General features: G+C 40.8%; 1 protein-coding gene across 2 annotated transcripts; it reads right to left on the reverse strand.

Annotated features, from left to right (window-relative positions):
- Positions 1 to 806: 806 nt before the first annotated feature.
- On the reverse strand, positions 807 to 19,868 carry LOC121373711 (procathepsin L-like). Of its 2 annotated transcripts, none has more exons than XM_041500450.1 (8): positions 19,754 to 19,868; positions 14,318 to 14,451; positions 12,366 to 12,471; positions 11,205 to 11,363; positions 10,344 to 10,467; positions 9,346 to 9,446; positions 2,247 to 2,518; positions 807 to 1,250 (listed from the first exon to the last, which is right to left on the reverse strand). In XM_041500450.1, the coding sequence occupies exons 2-8, from the start codon at positions 14,449 to 14,451 to the stop codon at positions 1,151 to 1,153; spliced, it is 996 nt and encodes a 331-aa protein (XP_041356384.1). In that variant the 5' UTR covers positions 19,754 to 19,868; the 3' UTR covers positions 807 to 1,150. The 2 variants fall into 2 exon arrangements, with proteins under 2 accessions (XP_041356384.1, XP_041356383.1); XM_041500449.1 differs by lacking the exons at positions 807 to 1,250; positions 2,247 to 2,518 and adding exons at positions 4,723 to 5,445; positions 6,823 to 7,094.
- Between the last annotated feature and the right edge of the window lie 326 nt (positions 19,869 to 20,194).

A 20,194-nucleotide genomic window follows, 5' to 3' on the forward strand; every position in this document is an offset into this window, starting at 1 on the left:
TCTCTCTCTCTCTCTCTCTCTCTCTCTCTCCCTCCCTATTTCCTTCTCATTGCTCTGTGTGTGTGTATCTTTCTGTCTATGTCTATGTCTGCCTTTCTGTCTCCCTCTTTCCCGTTGCTGTTCATTCACACTATTGCATATTCTACATGATGGCAGTTGGCTCACTTAGGTACCAGTTTCCATTCGATATCTAGTAACATCAGCAAACTTATCTAATAGAAGCCTATTAGCCAATGGGCTGAAAAGTCGTTACACACTTAGTGTCTTTTGTTTTTACTGAGGAATTGAAAGTTGGTTCTTTATTATGCATTAAAGGCATATTGTTACAGACCACTGACCTATTTAATGCTCTTACAAAGTATTCCCTGAACAAATATAATTTGATTTGTCCCAAAATGTACTTTATTCAACCATCTTTATAACCACCATACTCAATTTATTAATGACATATTTTGTAAAAATAATTGAATTATGGCAATGGCCCATAATTAAAAAACTAAAATTACCGAGAGGGATGACATGGATTCCACTCCATCATGGTTCAGTTAAGGTGATGCGATAGCTAGATTTGGTTTGCAACAATTACTGTAATTTTTATTTATTATCCATTTTTAGAGAAATAAGGTCCTTGAATCTGTGACAGTATGCCTTTAATTGTTTTACGATCTGGGTAATAAAATTGAAGTTATTACACTTTTAAGCGATAATATTAATATATAACCATAATGATAATTCTAATTATTACTATAATGATAATAATACAATTATGTTCAACATCATCAACACTGAAGAAAAATAACAAATCACAAAGTGACATTTTTATTTGTGTGATCAAATTATCAACGTTCGATGAACATTTTAAGCCCAATTTTGACATTCTATTTACCGATGTAATTGTATTATGAAAATTAAAAACACAAAACTCGCATTTCTTGTCTTCTGTTCAAGATGACAAACTCGGTGATATATTCATTCAGGATTACGTCCCTTTAATAAATAAATAACAGTCCGTCTCCGTTAATAATGGCTTGAACTCTATGGCTCCTGTTTTGCGAATTAATTTGCTGATTGACAAAAGTGTTCGCTAGTTATACGAGGCGACATATTATTCGTAGACGTTGACCGATGACGTTGTTGTAGCCGCTACTCTCTAGACTGTGGGGTAGCTGGCCGCTGTGGCGATGCCGCAGTTGTTGTGTCTGTTTCGTGACATCATGATGTAACCTTTGTCTCCCCAGGAGGCTCCCCAGCTAGAAAAAAACACACAAAAAAACTAAAATGTGTAAAAAGAAAGGAATGTGTGCTTAACAAGACATCAGCACATTTTACAGTGGCGAATACAGGGTTTTCCAGGGAGAGGGTGCAAGGTTTTTAAAAAGTGGTACGTTACTTTGAAGTTCGGAAAATGGTGTGTGTGTACCCAAGTACTCTCCCTTGGATCCATCCATAAGGCAATATTGTCTCCGTTGATTACGGAACATTTAAACAATAACATCTAATAGGTGGCAAATGGCCGTGTTAAAATTACAAGCCAGAAGTATTCCCCATTAAGAGTTCCAGCTAAAATGTATTTCAGAGATATACCACCCCGATATTCGAATTATTTTTACTTTTAGAAGCCCTTGCTTGACCAGTTACAGAGGCGGATCGTCGGGAGGGGAGGGGGGGGGGGGCGCAGGCCCCCTAAATTTTGTTATAATTTTATTATATATTAATTTTGACACCCCCCCCCCCCCCCCCCCCTCCAAACCTCACCCAAAGTTCCGTTGGCATTCCGCCTCATGTCATTGGGACTCCCTAAATGGATTTTCTGGATCCGCCAATACTAACTGTTAGTAATTAATTTTCCACTAGTGTTTCGCAGCAAAACTGCCAAAGCACATGGTTCGATAAATCCCCTCGGACCCCCAGCTAGTGAATTTTTAAAGTTCGGGCTAGTAGAAATTATCAACTGTATAATTACTATAATACACAGGGCACTACCCAAAGCTTCTGTGAGGGCTAGGGACTTTATCAAACATTAGTCGAGCACTGCAACGTAGATAACACGTGCTTTTCAGTTTTCTCTTTACAGAGTATTACGTACCCGTCTTCGCAAAAAAATAAATAAAACAAATTAAAAATAAATAAATGCACCTCCCCCCCCCCAGCCACCCACCCACACCCATATATATATATATATATATATATATATATATATATATTCGAGATTTATCTCCCCTTCCTGGTTTTTTCATCAGAGTTACCTGTTCTTGACCAGCCAGTAGTCTTTCCCGCTGAGAGTTCCGTACCCGACCGCCAGGACGCCGTGGTCGAGTTTTTTCGAGCTGCACAGGAAGTCGTGGTAGACGCCGGACTTGTAGTGCTGGAACGACTGGTGGTTGGCGTCGATGGCTACCGAGACGGGTCCGACGGTGGCGACCGCGTTTTGCAGGTCGCTCTCGGAACCAGATTGGATGTCGACGAAGCCAGTGTCGTTGGCGCCGACGTCAGGTGTTTTGAATCGACAGTTGTTATCCTGTAAATAAATAAATAAATATATATATATATATATATATATATATATATATATAGAGAGAGAGAGAGAGAGAGAGAGAGAGAGAGAGAGAGAGAGAGAGAGAGAGAGAGAGAGAGAGAGAGAGAGAGAGAGAGAGAGAGAGAGAGAGAGAGAAAGAGAGAGGGGGGGGGGGGGTATTACCAGAGTGTTTTTCGGTATCGTCAATATCATATATTAGGAATAAAAATTGTATTATGCGAGCATAATACATTATTTTTATTCCTAATATATGATATTGACGATACCGAAATACACGAGGGTAATAATCTCTTTATCATATTATAAGCTCAAGCTTAATACAACGTGTTTTTGTAAACTCTACACGCAACTTTAATTCCAGTCCGCTATTACTAGATATTAAAATGACGTAAGAATACATGTATGTGGCGCGGTGTATTTTTGAATAGAAATGACGTCAAACTCGAATGACGTCATTTTGGATGTCATTACATCAAAATAAAGTTATGCCTAACGTTTTTAGTTTTCTGAACACTGGACAGCTTTCAGTGTCAAACTGCCATTGAAATGTTTTTATTTGATGACTATGAATGCACACGTCAATCATGGAGTGTCACCCGAGTACGTTTGCTTAAATGTCAATAAACCTAGTGCCGAGACCTCGACTAATTTACATCTAATTTGCAAAGTTATCAAAATCTTAAAGTATGTGATCTGAAAAATATCACATACTTTGAGTGCACTGAAAATGTAAGATATATGATATATGATATATATATATATATATATATATATATATATATATATATATATATATATATATATATATATATATATATATATATATGATAAGTAAATAAATAATAAATAGTGTTAGTTGAAAACTGCGCGCTGTCCCAATGATGGGCGAATAAGTGTTTGGGGTTGGTTGGGGGTGCAACATGGTGTTGTTGTCGTTGTTTTTGTTGTTGCTGTCGTCGGCGTCGTTGTTTGTTGTTGTTTTGTTCGTGTGTGTTTTTTCTGTCTTTTTTTTTTTTTTTTTTTTTTTTTTTGTCTTTAAATAGACAATTTTCATCCTGACTAAAACTATTAATGTCAGTTAAAAACGGCAGGCGCAGATTCAAGGGTGGGCAATGGGGGTGCGCATCTTCTTCACCGATATTTTAAGTCCTACCATAATCCAGTGTTTGCCTGATTATAAAATTTAATTATATATTTTATTTAGGGGGGGGGGGGGGGGGGGGGGGGTACATTACTTAGTATCTTGGCCAGCTGGGCTATTCGGTGAGGGAGGAGGGGAGGGGGAGGGAGTGGAGATCGGAATATACATGACAGACATACGTGTTAGCGATCTGTAGGAGACTAGATGGCCTTTTGTAAGTTACTCACCCTCTCTAGGAAGATGTTGGTGTCCACCAGATGCAACCAGGGGTGGGGCCATGGGTCCAGTCTCCCCCCCCCCCCCCCAAAAAAAAAAAAAAAGATGCTCGTTTGACGAGTTGGTTCAGGTACTTTTTTTGCAGATACTCCCACACTCCCCAAAAAATAAAAAAAATAAAAAAAATATATATTTCCTAAATTCGCCCCTAGTCCGCACGTGAGCTCCAACCGTTGACTGAGTCATACGTCGCTTTAATATTAGTAGACATGTGTGTTAAAGTAAGAAACAGGCTCTGTGGAATAACTGAATGGGTGAGCGCCTATGAACACAAGTTGCTCTGGAGAGTGCCTATGCTGGCATATTAAAGGTCGTGGCATGTGTTATCCTGCAGGAAAACGGGTGGGATATGTAAGTGTGTTTATGTGTGTGTGTGTGTGTGTGTGTGTGTGCGTGCGCGCGCGCGCGTGTGTGTTTGTGTGTGTGTGTGTGTGTGTGTGCGTGTGTGTGTGCGCGCGTGCGTGTGCGTGTGTGTATGTGTGTGCCTGTGTGCGTGCGTGTGTTTGTGTGTGTGTGCGCGCGTGCGTGTGTGTGTGTGCGCGCGTGCGTGCGTGTGCTATGTGTGTATGTGTGTGTGCATGCGTGCGTGTGTGCGTGTGCGTGTGTGTGCGCGTGCGTGCGTGTTTGTGTTATAAGATTTGTGAATAGAATTTAGCTCCAAGCTGAAACTTGTAATTGAAATGTATTCCATTATGCTCAAAGGGAGGTAACTATGTGAGCAGGAAATAGTCGTCTGCCACCGTCACTATGGAAACAATCAACGAAAACAATCTCTTTAACTGTTTTTATTTGCCTTAATTATAAACAATCAAATAAAAACAATACAGGCAAACTATTTGACTTGGATACTTTGAACCACAACTAACCATCTATTTAAAAGAAAAAGAAAGAAAGAAACAAGGTAAGAAAAAGGAAAAAAAAGAAGAAAAAAGAATAAAGAAGGAGTTGCATGTGCTTGAGAAACATCTCCAGAGTTACGTCCCTTAGATGTCTTTAACTAGCATTACAGTTACAAGAGTACGTCCCCTAAATCTGCCCCCCCCCCCCCCCCCCCCCCTCGAACAAAATCGGAAAGCATTATAGAAACTTAAAGACAAGGAGTTTTAGACTATTAACTACTCAGCTGACCCCACAACCAAAAAATCCTAGCTACGGCCCTGCTAGCATTAAAATTACCCCCCCCCCCCCCTTGAGTTTCCATATCTCAATATCACTATCACTAGAGTTACATGCCTTATACGCCTTTTAACAATATTACCAACATTGAAGATTTCATCATACATTTCCCACACTGTTTAAATCGTTTAATTATGCAGAATCCACGTCATTAACGCTATTTGTTTTAAAGTTCACAGCGACACACGTGGTCGTGGTTGTTGTAGCTGTTGTTGACTAGACTGTGGGGTAGCTGGCTGCTGTGGCGATGCCGCAGTTATTTTTGCTGTTTCGTGACATCATGATGTAACCTTTGTCTCCCCAGGTGCCACCCCAGCTGAAAACAGACGAGAGACAGTAAGATCCGGAACTGATTGTTGTTGTTGTTTTTGTTAAACTTTCTATCGTTGTTGTTTAGATTTCTTTTGTTTTTGTTGTTGTTAGGGTTTCTTTTGTTGATGGTGTTGTTAAAATGTCTGTTGTTGTTGTTGTTGATGGTGTTGTTGTCAAGTTTCTGTTGGCGTTGTTGTTTTTGTTGTTGTTATTGTTAAAGTTTCTGTTGTTTTTGTTGCAGTTTGTGTTTTTGTTTCTATTGTTGATGTTGTTGTTGATATTAAGGATTCCGTTATTGTTTTTGTTAATGTTGTTAAAGTTCCTGATCTTTTTTTAAATTACTTTATTTTATGTTGTTTTATGTTGTTGTTGCTGCTGCTGCTTATTCTGTTGTTGTTGCTGTTGTTTTGACTTTTTGAAATTGAGAAGTCTATTGTTTTCTCTTTTCTCTGACGTTAAGTATTTTAAATAAAGCAACATCAACAACAACGACAACAACAACAATAACAACAACTAAAAAATAACAACGGCAGCAACTGAGACAATGACAATAACAACGTTAAAGCACAGTTAATGTAATATTATTATGTAATTATTATTGTTATGTTACTGGTTTGTCAGCTAATTATTTATTCGCATACATTAGTGCTAAAATAAGTAATGGTAATAGTAGCAGTAGTAGCAGCATCACAAAAAGTGGTCAGGGGCGGATTATGGGGGGTTTCCCAGTTGCACAGAGCCCCACCCCCGGCTAAAAAACCCAACCCCACCACGTAGATCTAAATTGATGTCCACGTAAAATGTACAAATTACATATTGTTTCGGACCCCCCCCCCCCCCCCCCCCCCCCCCCCCCCCCCCCCCCCCCCCCCCCCCCCCCCCCCCCCCGCCCTTACCTAAAGCTAGTAGTAGCCAGAGTATTCTGCCGTTTGAGAATTAAAGTCCGTCTCACAGCGAATGCCTTTTTTAATACTATGGAAGTTACTGCAATTGGACACAAAAATAGCTTGTTGTTGCGGGGTTTTTTGTTTCTGTTTTTAGTTGTTGTTTTTTAAAAATTTTGTTTTTGTTTTTGTTATTTCCAAAACACTTTTACTTTCTTCTTACGTCAAACCAAACTAAAATTATTTACAAAAAAACCCACCCCAAACCCAACATATTTATTGAATGATGGGACGGATTATAGACGAACGTCTGAACGTCCAAATGTCCGTCTGGCTTTTTAAAGGCAGAGTAACCGGGCGAAATTAGAAGAAATAATCGTATATTGTCTGGAATGTTTTCCTCAACCATGTTTGGATGGAGGCACGTTAATAGTAAAATTACATAACATAGACAATTTTGTTTTTCAAAAATTATCTCCCCTGTTTATTAGAGTTACCTGTTCTTGACCAGCCAGTAGTCTTTCCCGCTGAGAGTTCCGTAACCGACGGCCAGGACGCCGTGGTCGAGCTTTTTCGAGCTGCACAGGAAGCTGTGGTAGACGCCGGACTTGTACAGTTGAAACGAAATGTGGCTGGCGTCGATGGCCACCGAGACGGGACCGACGGTGGCAACGGCGCTTTGCAGGTCGCTCTCTGACCCAGATTTAACGTCGACGAACCCAGTATCGTTGGCGCCGACGTCGGCCGGTTTGAAGCGACACTTTCCGTTCTGAATAAATGAACGAGGGCCCAATGTACGGAGCCTGTTTTCTTAACATCTGGAGCCAATTTCATAAAACATCGTGATGCTAGGCGCAGACTGTCAACTGTCACGACGAAGTTGGCCAACTCGATGGTTACCTTGTTATTCCCCCCCCCCCCCCCCCCCCCCCCCCCCCCCCCCCAACTCACGACTTACGATGGGTGCGCCCAGATTAACAACTAATGGGTTATACGAGAATCGAGTTGTAAGAGCACTCAGACTAGCAACTGGACAGTCGTAGAAGTCGTGACAGCAGAGAGTTGGCCAACTTTCTGCTGGCAGTTGGTAGTCTGACCCTAGGATTAGTTTACGTCTGTGACTACCAGTTATACCGGTTATACGTTTACATGTGTGTTGACATCTATTTCACGCAGACAATTACATTATAACTGAAGATGGAGCATTTTATTCATATCCTTCTTACGTTTATATAATTCTAACCGATTGTGTAATCGAAAATTGATCTCTTGGTAACAACCGATTATAACCGATGATCGAGGATGAAATTCCAACCGATTCTTAACACTAATTTCAGCATTGTAAATATATTGTAGTTACACGTGTGTATGACTAAATCGGGCTCTTTTAACTTTGTCCCTGATTGTTCAACGAAACACTAGCGCCAACCGCAATAAACGTATTGCGACGAATGAACAGATGAACGGATGGACAGATGGACGTATGGACAGATGGAGGGATGAACAGATGAACGGATGGACAGATGGACGGGTGGATAGATGGGGTGGTAATTATAATAAATATTTAATGTAATACTTCTGAAAAACGTACTGAGGTCAGCTGTGCCCCGTTACTAATTATGATCCGTAGCCGCCATTTTAAATGTAAATGTCTGATGCTCCGGCAAAGGTCAGTAATGATATCAAATGTTTATTTATTTATGGGTGGGTTTATTTTTTTATTTTTGTTTGTTTGTTTGTTTGTGTGGGTTTTTTTTTTTTTTGTATACGTTGGTGAATTAATCATCGTCAGTTAGACGTCAAACATTTGAGAGTTCTGACACGTGGTCTTCAGCGGAGAAAGGCTACATTTCCTCCATTTGCAGCAAGGAATCTTTTACTTTCATTTCCAAACAGTCAGGACAGCACATACCACGGACTTTGATATACCAGTCGTGTGGCACTGGCTGGAACGAGAAATGGTCCCACTGATGGAGATCGATTCTAGACCGACCGTGCATCTGGCTACACCCCGCCCCTTGCTAGTAATGTACGTGTAAAAAAGAAAGAAATGTTTTATTTAACGACGCACTCAACACATTTTATTTACGGTTATATGGCGTCAGACATATGGTTAAGGACCACACAGATTTTGAGAGGAAACCCGCTGTCACCAATACATGGGCTACTCTTTCCGATTAGCAGCAAGGGATCTTTTATTTGCGCTTCCCACAGGCAGGATATCACAAACCATGGCCTTTGTTGAACCAGTTTTGGATCACTGGTCGGTGCAAGTGGTTTACACCTACCCATTGAGCCTTGCGGAGCACTCACTCAGGGTTTGGAATCGGTGTCTCGATTAAAAATCCCACGCCTCGACTGGAATCCGAACCCAGTACCTACCAGCCTGTTGACCGATGGCCTAACCACGACGCCACCGAGGCCGGTAAATGTACGTATAAGTATCGTTTCTTCATACATATAGCCTACACGTATTTAACCAGCATGTGGAAGGGGGGAAAATAACAATTGTTCCGCCGACGAGATTCGACCCTGCGACCCAAGCACATCAGTTGAGTGCTCTATCGACTGAGCTAAATCCCACGCAAGACGTTTGCGTCTGTACAAATCTGAAAGGGCCAAGGAAGGAAGGAAGGAAGGAAGGAAGGAGGAAGGAAGGAAGGAAGGAAGGAAGGAAGGAAGGAAGGAAGGAAATGTTTTTTTTTTTAACAACACACTAAATACATTTTATTTACGGTTATATGGCGTCAGACATAATATGGTTATGGACCACACAGATATTGAGAGAGGAAACCCGCTGTCGCCACTTAATGGGCTACTCTTTTCGATTAGCAGCAAGGGATCTTTTATATGCACCATCCCACATACAGGGTAGTACATACCACGACCTTTGTTACACCACTGGCTGGAACGAGAAATAGTCCAATGGGTCCACCGACGGGAATCGATCCTAGAACGCTTTACCACTGGGCAAGGTCTCGCCTCTTGTAAGGGAAAATGTAGAACGTAGCAGTACTTACGATTCCTTCGTACGGGTACGATATCTCCGTGTCGATCCCATGATTCACCTTGATGTACGTAAACGCCTGGTCCATCAAACCGCCTTCACAGCCCATGTTGCCTGAAATCAGTAGTGGTAGTATTTTGTTCACAAATGTTCAATATAGCGAATAAACAATCAAACAAACAAACAAACAAACATGCAAAACATTAATATATCTTATAAGAAAATATATATCCATGTACATGTATGCATAAAATGTACATCATATTGATTATTATCACAATTGTGATCACCATGGTAACTGTAGTAACCAACATTATCATCACCATCACCATCACCATCGTCATCACCATCATCATCATCATCACCACCACCACCATCGCCATCATCATCAACATCATCATCATCATTATCATCAGCAACATCATTATCACCAATAGCGTTATCATTATCATCACCATCATCATTATCATTGCCATCACCACCACCACCATCATCATCACCATCACCATCATCATTATCACCACCACCATCATCAGCATCATCATCATCACCATCATCATTATCACCACCATCATCATCAGCATCACCATTATCACCACCATAATTATCATCAGCATCATCATCATCATTACCATTATCATCATTATCATCACCATTATTATTATGAGCATCACCACCATCATCACCATCATCAGCATCATCATCACCATTACCAACACCATAAACATCACCATCACAATCATAACCATTATCATTAACGACATTATTATTATAATCACAACAACCATCACCATCATGACATTATCTCCACAACTATCAAACTATCACCATTATAATTACTATCATCATCATCATCGTCATCACCATCATCATCATCATCATCACCAACATCACACAGCCACCATCATCAGCATCCTCGATATCGTCATCAGCATTGACCCCAAAAAATCATCATCATCACAACTATCATCACCACCACCATCATCTGTCGTACACGTTGTAGATCCACACCTTGTTTTCGTGAACAATCCACCAAGTTCTGTTCGGACAACGAGACGAGTTTACCGGTCTTCTTGAAATGTTGACCTTCCAGTGACCCGGTAGTAGAAAACGCCCAACAGGAGCCGCACGAACCCTGACAACGAAACAACAGGCAGTTTTAAAGCAGCATGTTCGCTATATACAAAGCATCAAAACGTTTCGATGGACTGCATAAATACCACCCCAATGAAGGCGAATATAAAGTTTGCTAAAGATTGTTTTGTGTAAAGACACCACTAGAAAACATTGATATATTAAACATTGCTTATTTGATGTCAAAACATTTGGTAATTTGTGACATATAGCCTTAAAGAGGAAACCCATTTTTATATGCACTTTCCCAAAGACAGGAAAGCACATACCACGGCCTTTGACCACTTGTGGTGAACTGGATGGAACGAGAAATAAAAACAATCAGTTGAACAGATCCACCGAGGTGGTTAGATCCTGCGACGTATGTACCTCTGGTGAGCGCTCCACCGACTGCTCTAAATCCACCCCCGCCCCCCGTTTCGTATTATGATATGACCTGAGTGAAAACATTTTCAGTTGTCACGACGATGAAGATGAACAAATATGCATTTGTTATATCATAATTCCATGCAGAAGCGTAAGCTGGGAGGGGGTGGATGGGTGGTGGGGGGTCTGGTGGTTCGTACGACCACCGCGCGTAGGCTAAAACGATTTGTGTTTTTACAATGCAATATTAGGTTATTCATATAAGAGTCTAATAAAAAAAGTAGACAAAAGGCTAGGTACAAATTGGACTCCCTCCACTCTCCCTCCTCCCTCTCCCGAGTCCAGACTACGCTACGCCCCTGTAATGCTGACCTGGTTCTTGACCTCTGTTACGTAGCCTTTCGTCCTCCAATCAACAGTGGCGGGAAGGTCTCCCACGTTGGAGGGTTTCAGGTATATTGGGTTCTCACTTTTCTGACCCTCGGGTCGCATCCGGTAGCCGTTCATGGTCGTGACAAATTCCTGGTTCGTCTGAACACAAGCAAGGAAAAGAAATACGAAAATGTAGACAATGTTTCCTCTTTTTACTTGTTTTCTTTCTTGTTTATGAAGTCTGTCTCTCTCTCTCTCTCTCTCTCTCTCTCTCTCTCTCTCTCTCTCTCTCTCTCTCTCTCTCTCTCTCTCTCTCTCTCTCTTCTCTCTCTCTCTCTCTCTATCTCTCTCTCTCTCTCTCTCTCTCTCTCTCTATCTCTCTCTATCTCTCTATCTCTCTCTCTCTCTATCTCTCTCTCTCTCTCTCTCTCTCTCTCTCTCTCTCTCTCTCTCTCTCTCTCTCCTCTCTCTCTCTCTCTCTCTCTCTCTCTCTCTCCTCTCTCCTCTCTCTCTCTCTCTCTCTCCTCTCTCTCTCTCTCTCTCTCTCTCTCTCTCTCCTCTCTCTGTCTCTCTCTCTCTCTCTCTCTCTCCTCTCCTCTCTCTCTCTCGCTCTCTCTCTCCTCTCTCTCTCTCTCTCTCTCTCTCTCTCTCTCTCTCTCTCTCTCTCCTCTCTCTCTCTCTCCTCTCTCTCTCTCTCTCTCTCTCTCCTCTCTCTCTCTCTCTCTCTCTCTCTCTCTCTCTCTCTCTCTCTCTCTCTCTCTCCTCTCTCTCTCTCTCTTCTCTCTCTCTCTCTCTCTCTCTCTCTCTCTCTCTCTCTCTCTCTCTCTCTCTCTCTCTCTCTCTCTCTCGCTTTACATGTTCAAAACCATGTTTTAAAGCAGATCTAACCATCTTTTCCAACTAAAAGTTAATCACATCGCTTGCACTTGACCAATTAACATACGTCTTAAGTTGAAATCGTTATCGGTAGTGTTAATTTCAGTAGACAGCTTTCTTTTGACGTGTAACTAATCACTATGAATATGCCAATCAGATATTTAAAAACTGGCAACCGACGTATATTGAATATCGCAGTGTGGTATTATAAATGTCACAGAATTTTTTCTCAAGCAAGTGTGTAAGGAATTGAATGCATAAAACCGAATAATTAATTCCTCTCACCATATCGGCGTATTCGTTGATCCCGACTCGGTAACTGTGGACTCCCCTGTCCGCCTGTAGATTATGTTTCTGAATAAAGGCGAGATTGTCTTCGAAAATCTGCCGTCTGTAAGAGCGAAACAACACAACTGTCTTAAAGGTTACACACCACCATTAATTACTTCATGCAGTTCAATACAATTTCTATGTCAGAATATATTCTATGGAAAAAAAAAATCCCGAAAATTCCCGCAACAACAACAAAACATCGAAAAAGTCATGCGACTTCTAGTTTTAGGGAATGCTCTCCACTTACAACTATTTTTGCCAAATATTAACATAGGTCGACCATACATTTATTTTTAGTTAGCTTATCTTGATTCCAGGATACACCCCCCCCCCCCCCCCCCCCCCCCCCCCCCCCCCCCCCCCCGAAAGATCAAGATTATCCGAGAAATTACAACCACTACTGGCACAGTTTATTAAACCATTACACGGGACATGGTTAACAAGCTGATACACAATCGATTTCTTTCATTTCAACTTGTTTTCGTGCTTATATCCAATTAAGGTTTAAGCATGCTGTCCTGGGCACACACACCTCAGCTATCTGAGCTGTCTGTCCAGGGCAGTGGGTTAGCTATTAATGTTGGTGGTTAGTGAGAGAGAAGAGGGTGTAGTGGCCTTACACCTATCCATTGAGTCGTAAAAACACGCTCTGGGTGGGAGCCGGTACCAAGCTGCGAACCCAGTATCTACCAGCGTTATGTCCGATGGCTTAACCACGACACCACCGAGGCCGGTAGCAATTACTAAAACGAGAACATTGAGAGAACTATTTTTTTACCTGGTAGGTGTGCTGCAATAAACTGGATTTGCCAGCAAAAAAAAAAAAAAATTGTTTAACGACATCACTAGAACACACTGATGTATTAATCAGTGGCTTGTGGATGTCAAACATTTGGTAATTTTGACATATAGTCTTAGACAGGAAACCTGCCACATTTTTCCAAATGGGCCCACCGACGGGGATCGATCCCAAACCGACCGCGAATCAAGCGAGCGCTTTACCACTGGGCTACGTCCCGCTCCAACAGTAAGAGACATACGTGGGCTACCAGTCGAGAGACGGTAAGAGACATACGTGGGCTACCAGTCGACAGACGGCAAGAGACATATGTGGGCTACCAGTCGACAGACGGTAAGAGACATACGTGGGCTACCAGTCGACAGACGGTAAGAGACATACGTGGGCTACCAGTCGACAGACGGCAAGAGACATACGTGGGCTACCAGTCGACAGACGGCAAGAGACATACGTGGGCTACCAGTCGACAGACGGCAAGAGACATACGTGGGCTACCAGTCGACAGACGGCAAGAGACATACGTGGGCTACCAGTCGACAGACGGTAAGAGACATACGTGGACTACCAGTCGAGAGACGGTAAGAGACATAAGTGGCCTACCAGTCGAGAGACGATAAGAGACATACGTGGGCTACCAGTCGAGAGACGGTAAGGATAATTCGTATATAGTTTTTGGAACAACCTTATTTTCGGAATTTTTCTCTATATTTGAAAATTTTCACCATATGTTTATGTTCATTTTTTATGTAAAAATTATCCTAATATTTTAAAAATGAAACAATTGTTGACATTTGTATTTGTGAAACCAGTCTTGGCGTAACAGTCATCCTACATACGACGCAAGGACGTATATACAGACCAGGAGAATGACAGTCATCCTACATACGACGCAATGACGTATATACAGACCAGGAGAATGGCAGTCATCCTACATACGACGCAAGGACGTATATACAGACCAGGAGAATGACAGTCCTCATGTAGACGAAACACCTGACTTGTCTACACCTTTTCGACTCTGACTCTGCTGAGATATGATTTTGGTCACTATAACTGTTTCGTCGTTGAGATTAAATATATCCAGGTATTCAAACTGATTACTTACCTCTTCTGTTCAACTTGAGGTGTGTACACTTTGTTGTACATTGACTTGAAAATGCTCCACTCACGGTCAATTTCGACTTTTGTTAATGCCGTTGCCAGGGCAACGATTAACGTGAAAACAACAATACGAATCATCTAAAAAGAAAAGAAACATGGTTAATAGTTTAAATAGTATTCGAATCACTTTATTTGTCGTGAAAAACTGGATGCCTAATTTGACATATGTGCCATCACACGCGAACACCTACAACATAGCATAACGCCAGAAACCGAGTAAACGCGGCTCAAAGTTTGACATCAGATGAAAACGCGGAAGTAAAAATTGACATGCTGTTTGCGTTGTTTGTTTTGAAGAATTTAGAAGATGACATCTTCTTCTTTGTGTAACAGTGAGTTTTATTCGTTTATTAGGTTTTCCCGTATAGAATATACTATACGGGCAACGCCCAAGTGATGTTTCCCGCCAACGATTGGGGCGATTTGTCCGTGCGGGTATTTAGACCAATCGCTATAGTTTATTGTGTAGTGGTCACTGTTTTATGATCACGTGACGGACACTACTGTAATAATTATTTGGTTCGAAACTTTCTTTTGACTGCTCCGCTCTACGACTTTATTTCTTCTACATATCCGGTATCATTTACACTGCACACATACGGTATGACTAACAAGCATGTTTTAATGTTATTATAATATAAAATAGTGTTTATAACTAGTACGTAATTTGATATATTAGCGAGTTTTGATTAAAAGCTGGTAAACGTATGCTATAATAAAATAATGGTGAAGTTGTTTAATAGTAAGCTTAGTAATTAATATAAAACCAACTAAAGTTATATAATGTTTCTATAATTAATAAAACTCATATTTTAAAGTAATATATATGAATAAGTTATTTTCCTAGTTAATTGTGTATAAAAATGTATAGTTAACGTCTAAGGTTATCATGGCAGCCATATTGGAATAATTGTATTTACATGATAACTTATGTCATTTTATTTGTTTCTAGGCTGGAACTATATAACATCTAAGCGTTCCAGTCACTGACCATTTTGCCCATAGCAAAGGTATGTAGAATAATGCAATGTAATGTATTTATTTGGATTTTGTGTGGTATTTGTCATATAACGCACGTGCTTTGTATGCTGCACGTACGTTTCATGAGCGCCTGGCCAGTGCAATTGAATCGTATGTGTGTCGTATAAAAGATTATTGGATTGTTTGTGGTTTATTCCATCACTGGATATTTATGTATTGGATGATATTAATAAGTATTAATATACTGGTGTAGTAGATGCGTATTTCCATATGATAGATGAGTTAATTACTTAATATAAATATATAACAGATGCCCTTTCCAATTAAGCGTTACGCATTTTATTTACATTTATTCATTTAGTATTTTATTTTGGTAGCGAGTACATTAAGGGAAGTTAAGTTGGTATAATTACCCAGGTGTTGAACAAAGGCAGATCATGCTATGTTATTTATATGCCTTGGTATAATTCAATCATCTTTGAATTATGAATTATGTATACGATTGAATGTTGATTGAGTTTTATGTGTGTATTTTAACTATTTAAGCCTGTGATATTTATTATTGTTTATTGTCTTTACAGGGTCGTTTTGTTTTGTTTCCCTTGTATGAATAAACTGAACCCTTTCGGTGACTCGTTTGTCGTCATTCAGAGTACCGTTATGTAAACATGAAGATCAGTTTGAAGTAAACATATCTGTATGTACAATAGTGTTTGGTTACTATTTTGTATTTTGTACCTGAGAACATTGGCCAAGATTGTTAGCGATACCATCCGTACTTTGATACACATTTACAGGCATATATCGATATGGTATGCAAGTATCACACGTTTTTATAACGTACATGATTATACATAACAAAGTTCAGCAACTTTTCCAGAAGTTATATACAATATTCAAATAAGTTAGAATGAACATCAAATTAGGATTCTATCGGGTGCATGGATCTACCACTCGGTTAGGCCTACCCGTCCTGTGGACTACAACATGGGCGTACATAGGATTTTGAAAAGGGGGGTTCCAAAATAGATTGCAGAGATATTGGGCATATATTTCTGTTGAGTAAATATAATAATTCAGATATCAATGTCAGATATATTAAATTATATAAAAAAAGCTATTTCGGGGGTGGGGGGTGGGGTTCGGTCGAACCCATCGAACCCATGTAGCCCTGTGCATTCAGGTTGCCCTGCACGTGGACCAGGTCAGTTCTGCCAGTGTGTGAGATGGCTGCCCACGCCATGACACTACCCCCGCCGAATCTTTCCACTTCCTGCACGCAGTTTGCCGCATAACGTTCACCACGACGCCTATACACGCGACATCTTCCATCATGACGTCGGAGCAGAAATCGGGACTCGTCACTGAACCACACCTGTCTCCATCGCAGTTGAGGCCATTGTCGATGAATCTGGCACCACTGCAGTCGGAGTCGACGGTGTTGTGGTGTTAAGATGACACCTCGAACTGGACGTCTGGCACGAATTCCTACCTCACGTAGGCGGTTCGGTACGGTCTGGTCGGATATCCTGCGCAAACCTGGTATTGATGCGGCTGTGGAGGTGGCAGTAGTCAATCGTTCCCGAAGGTGGCGTACCCGGATGTAGCGGTCCTGCCCGGTGGTAGTGACCCGTGGTCGACCGGATCTAGGGAGGTCACGTGTTGATCCATATTGCTGGTAACGGTCCCACAGTCTGGAGATGGTGCTTGGGGACACATGGATGCCCTGGCAACGGCCGTTCTGGATTCGCCTGCGTCTAGTCAGCCGATGGCATTGTTTCTCTGCGGTTCACTGAGACGTGGCATATCCTGGATTGACAACTGTCGGCCAGATACAGAGGCCAGGCAAGCGAACACCCTGCACTTTTATACTGTCGGTGTTCATGTTGCACGTGCAGACAACGCACGTGCAGTGGTGACATGGTTTGCACGTGGCTGCGTTTTTGCGAATATTCAAATTTTGGAACTTTATTGTACAGTAGCTGCGTTTTATCGAATGTAACCGTGGGAATGTGTTTGGGACATGCAATGACCTTATATTCACAAAGCATGAACCGGTAGGAAACATAAAATCGGAGTTATAACCCATTTGTACCCTTTTGCGTTTCTTTTTTTGAAGAGTATATAATTAGGCACCCAAGATAAATACTTTTAATGATGAACACTACCACTTCCGTTATTTTTAAAAGCGGTGATACCCCAAAATGAAAAGTTTCTAATATTTTATAAAGAATTGCCGAATAAACAAATGACAGTAATTAAAAATAATCAGTTACGACCAACTACATCTGCAATTGAGAACAAAATATCAAACGAAAGTTAGTGAACACAAAAGACTGACCGAGGCTGTTAAAATAGTGTTAAATTACGTTACGGTAACTATCGTAAGCTACTGAAGTTTTTCCACACCGCTTCCGATTCCAAATGAATTGATTTCATTGAAACTGGGCGGGAAGTAACCTTAAATAAGGTAATAACGTTGAAATGTCATTTTGACGCGTCTACTTTGATTATGAAAACGTGACGTCATTAATGCTGTATTTTTACAAGATGTAATTAAGATAGAGATTTAGTCTTGTACGGTTATTACCTGTTATTTACCAAAAGATAAGAAACCTTATTTTTTGTGCTAAGTTGTAGGTTTTCCCCATGTGACGGCTCATATACTAATGCCAGCCCCAGTCAGTGCTGTACAACTGGCATATAAACTACTATCCTGTTAATGAGAAAGTGCATATAAAATATCCCTTTCTGGCTTGTCGGTAACAGTAGCCTATGTGGCAGCAGCGGGTTTCCTTTGTCCTCTCTCTCTCTCACTCACACTCACACTCACTCTCACACTCTCACACTCACTCTCACACTCACTCTCTCAAACTCAAACTCAAACTCCCACTCACACTCACACTCACACTCACACTCACACTCACACACACACACACACACACTCTCTCTCTCTCTCTCTCTCTCTCTCTCTCTCACACTCTCTCTCACACTCTCACTCTCACTCTCTCACACTCACACTCACACTCACACTCACACTCACACTCACACACTCACACACTCACACACTCACACACTCACACACTCGCACACACTCGCACACACTCGCACACACTCACACGCACACACTCACACGCACATACACACACTCTCACACACACACACACACACTCACACACACACACACACACACACACACACACACACACACACACACACACACACACACACACACACACACACACACACACACACACTCACTCACACACAGTGTTACACACACACACACAGTGTTACACACACACACACACACAGTGTTACACACACACACACACACACACACACACACAGTGTTACACACACACACACACACACACACAGTTACACACACACAGTTACACACTATCGGTCTTTCATCCTCTCGACCAATTGTCGAAATACTCATACATTGAAATAAAGAGCCAGGTTTTTAAATATTCTAAGTGTCGTTAAACAATTAATTTTTTTCCTTTCCATCTTTTTATTAAGCTACTGTTAATTATCTAGATATAGGCTATCACAGTGCTGATGTTTCTGTACAAAGATCACATGCTATGTCAACCCAGTTTCTGTATATAATCGGTTTTAGATAAGCTATCTCCTACAATGCTTCAACTCATAAATATATAACATTATAGTGCATTTCATTTCATCTTATTTCCATGCTTGTATGCAATTAAGGTTAAAGCACGCTGTCCTGGGCACACACACACATCAGCTATCTGGGATGTAGGCCTATGTCCAGGACTGTGGGTTAGTTGTTAGTGGTTAGTGAGAGAGAAGAGGGTGTAGTGGTCTTACACCTACCCACTGAGTCGTCAAAACTCGCTCTGGGTAGGAGCCGGTACTATTGCGTATTTATTTATTTATAATTTATTAATTTATGTTTATAGTACCGGTGACGTATTGGGCGGCATAGTTCTTCACACAGGGAACGCCCTTTTTCATACTATGGAATTTACTACAACATATTTTATTTATGAGCCGACTGTTTTCTACATTGTAGGCTACACAAAAATAGTTGTTGTTTTTTGTTATTTCTAAAACGTTTTACAGTTTTTTTCTATTTACAACCCCCTCCCCCCAAAAAAAACAACAACAAGAAAAACAAACAACAAAAACAGAAGGAGAGGGAGAGGGAGATGGAGACAGAGATGGAGACAGACAGGGATAGAGAGAGACAGGTAATGAACAAACAGAGAGGGGGCAGACAGATGGGCACAAAGACAGAAAAAATAAAGAACGAAAGAAAAAACAAAGCAACAAAGAACGATAAACAGAAAGAGAGAAAGACTGCATCAAAGAAAAACAAAAACCCCAACAAATGTTTTACGTAACAATAATCTATGTTCCAACCTACCTTGACTATTTCGTTGATTTAAGCTTTCGGGACGGTTAAATTTGTTATCAACTAGTATTTTATAGCAGAGTTTCACGTGCAGCCACGTCACGTGACTAGAGTAACGTGACACACGTGTTCAACCTTACGTTCAGCTAGGAGGAGAAAAATAATTATTTGTTTAACATTCCTGTATTTTATAACTGTATTTTATAACTAAAAAAGTAAAGTCGTTTTTTTAAATAGTTGATATTTCAGATTGCTTCATTCTAAAACAATTTCGATTTAAATAGCACAAAACCATGCAATAGTTTATGGATCACTGGTCGGTGCAATGGTTTTACAACCCATTGAGCCTTGCGGAATTTGGAGGTATCTCGATTAAAATTAACAAGCCCCAGTATACAAATTGTTTTGTTCTAACAATTTAGTCTTTTAAACATATTTATTTTTTTTTTTTTT

This window comes from Gigantopelta aegis, chromosome 5 (genome assembly GCF_016097555.1).
Source record: "Gigantopelta aegis isolate Gae_Host chromosome 5, Gae_host_genome, whole genome shotgun sequence".
Taxonomy (NCBI): Eukaryota; Metazoa; Mollusca; class Gastropoda; order Neomphalida; family Peltospiridae; genus Gigantopelta; species Gigantopelta aegis.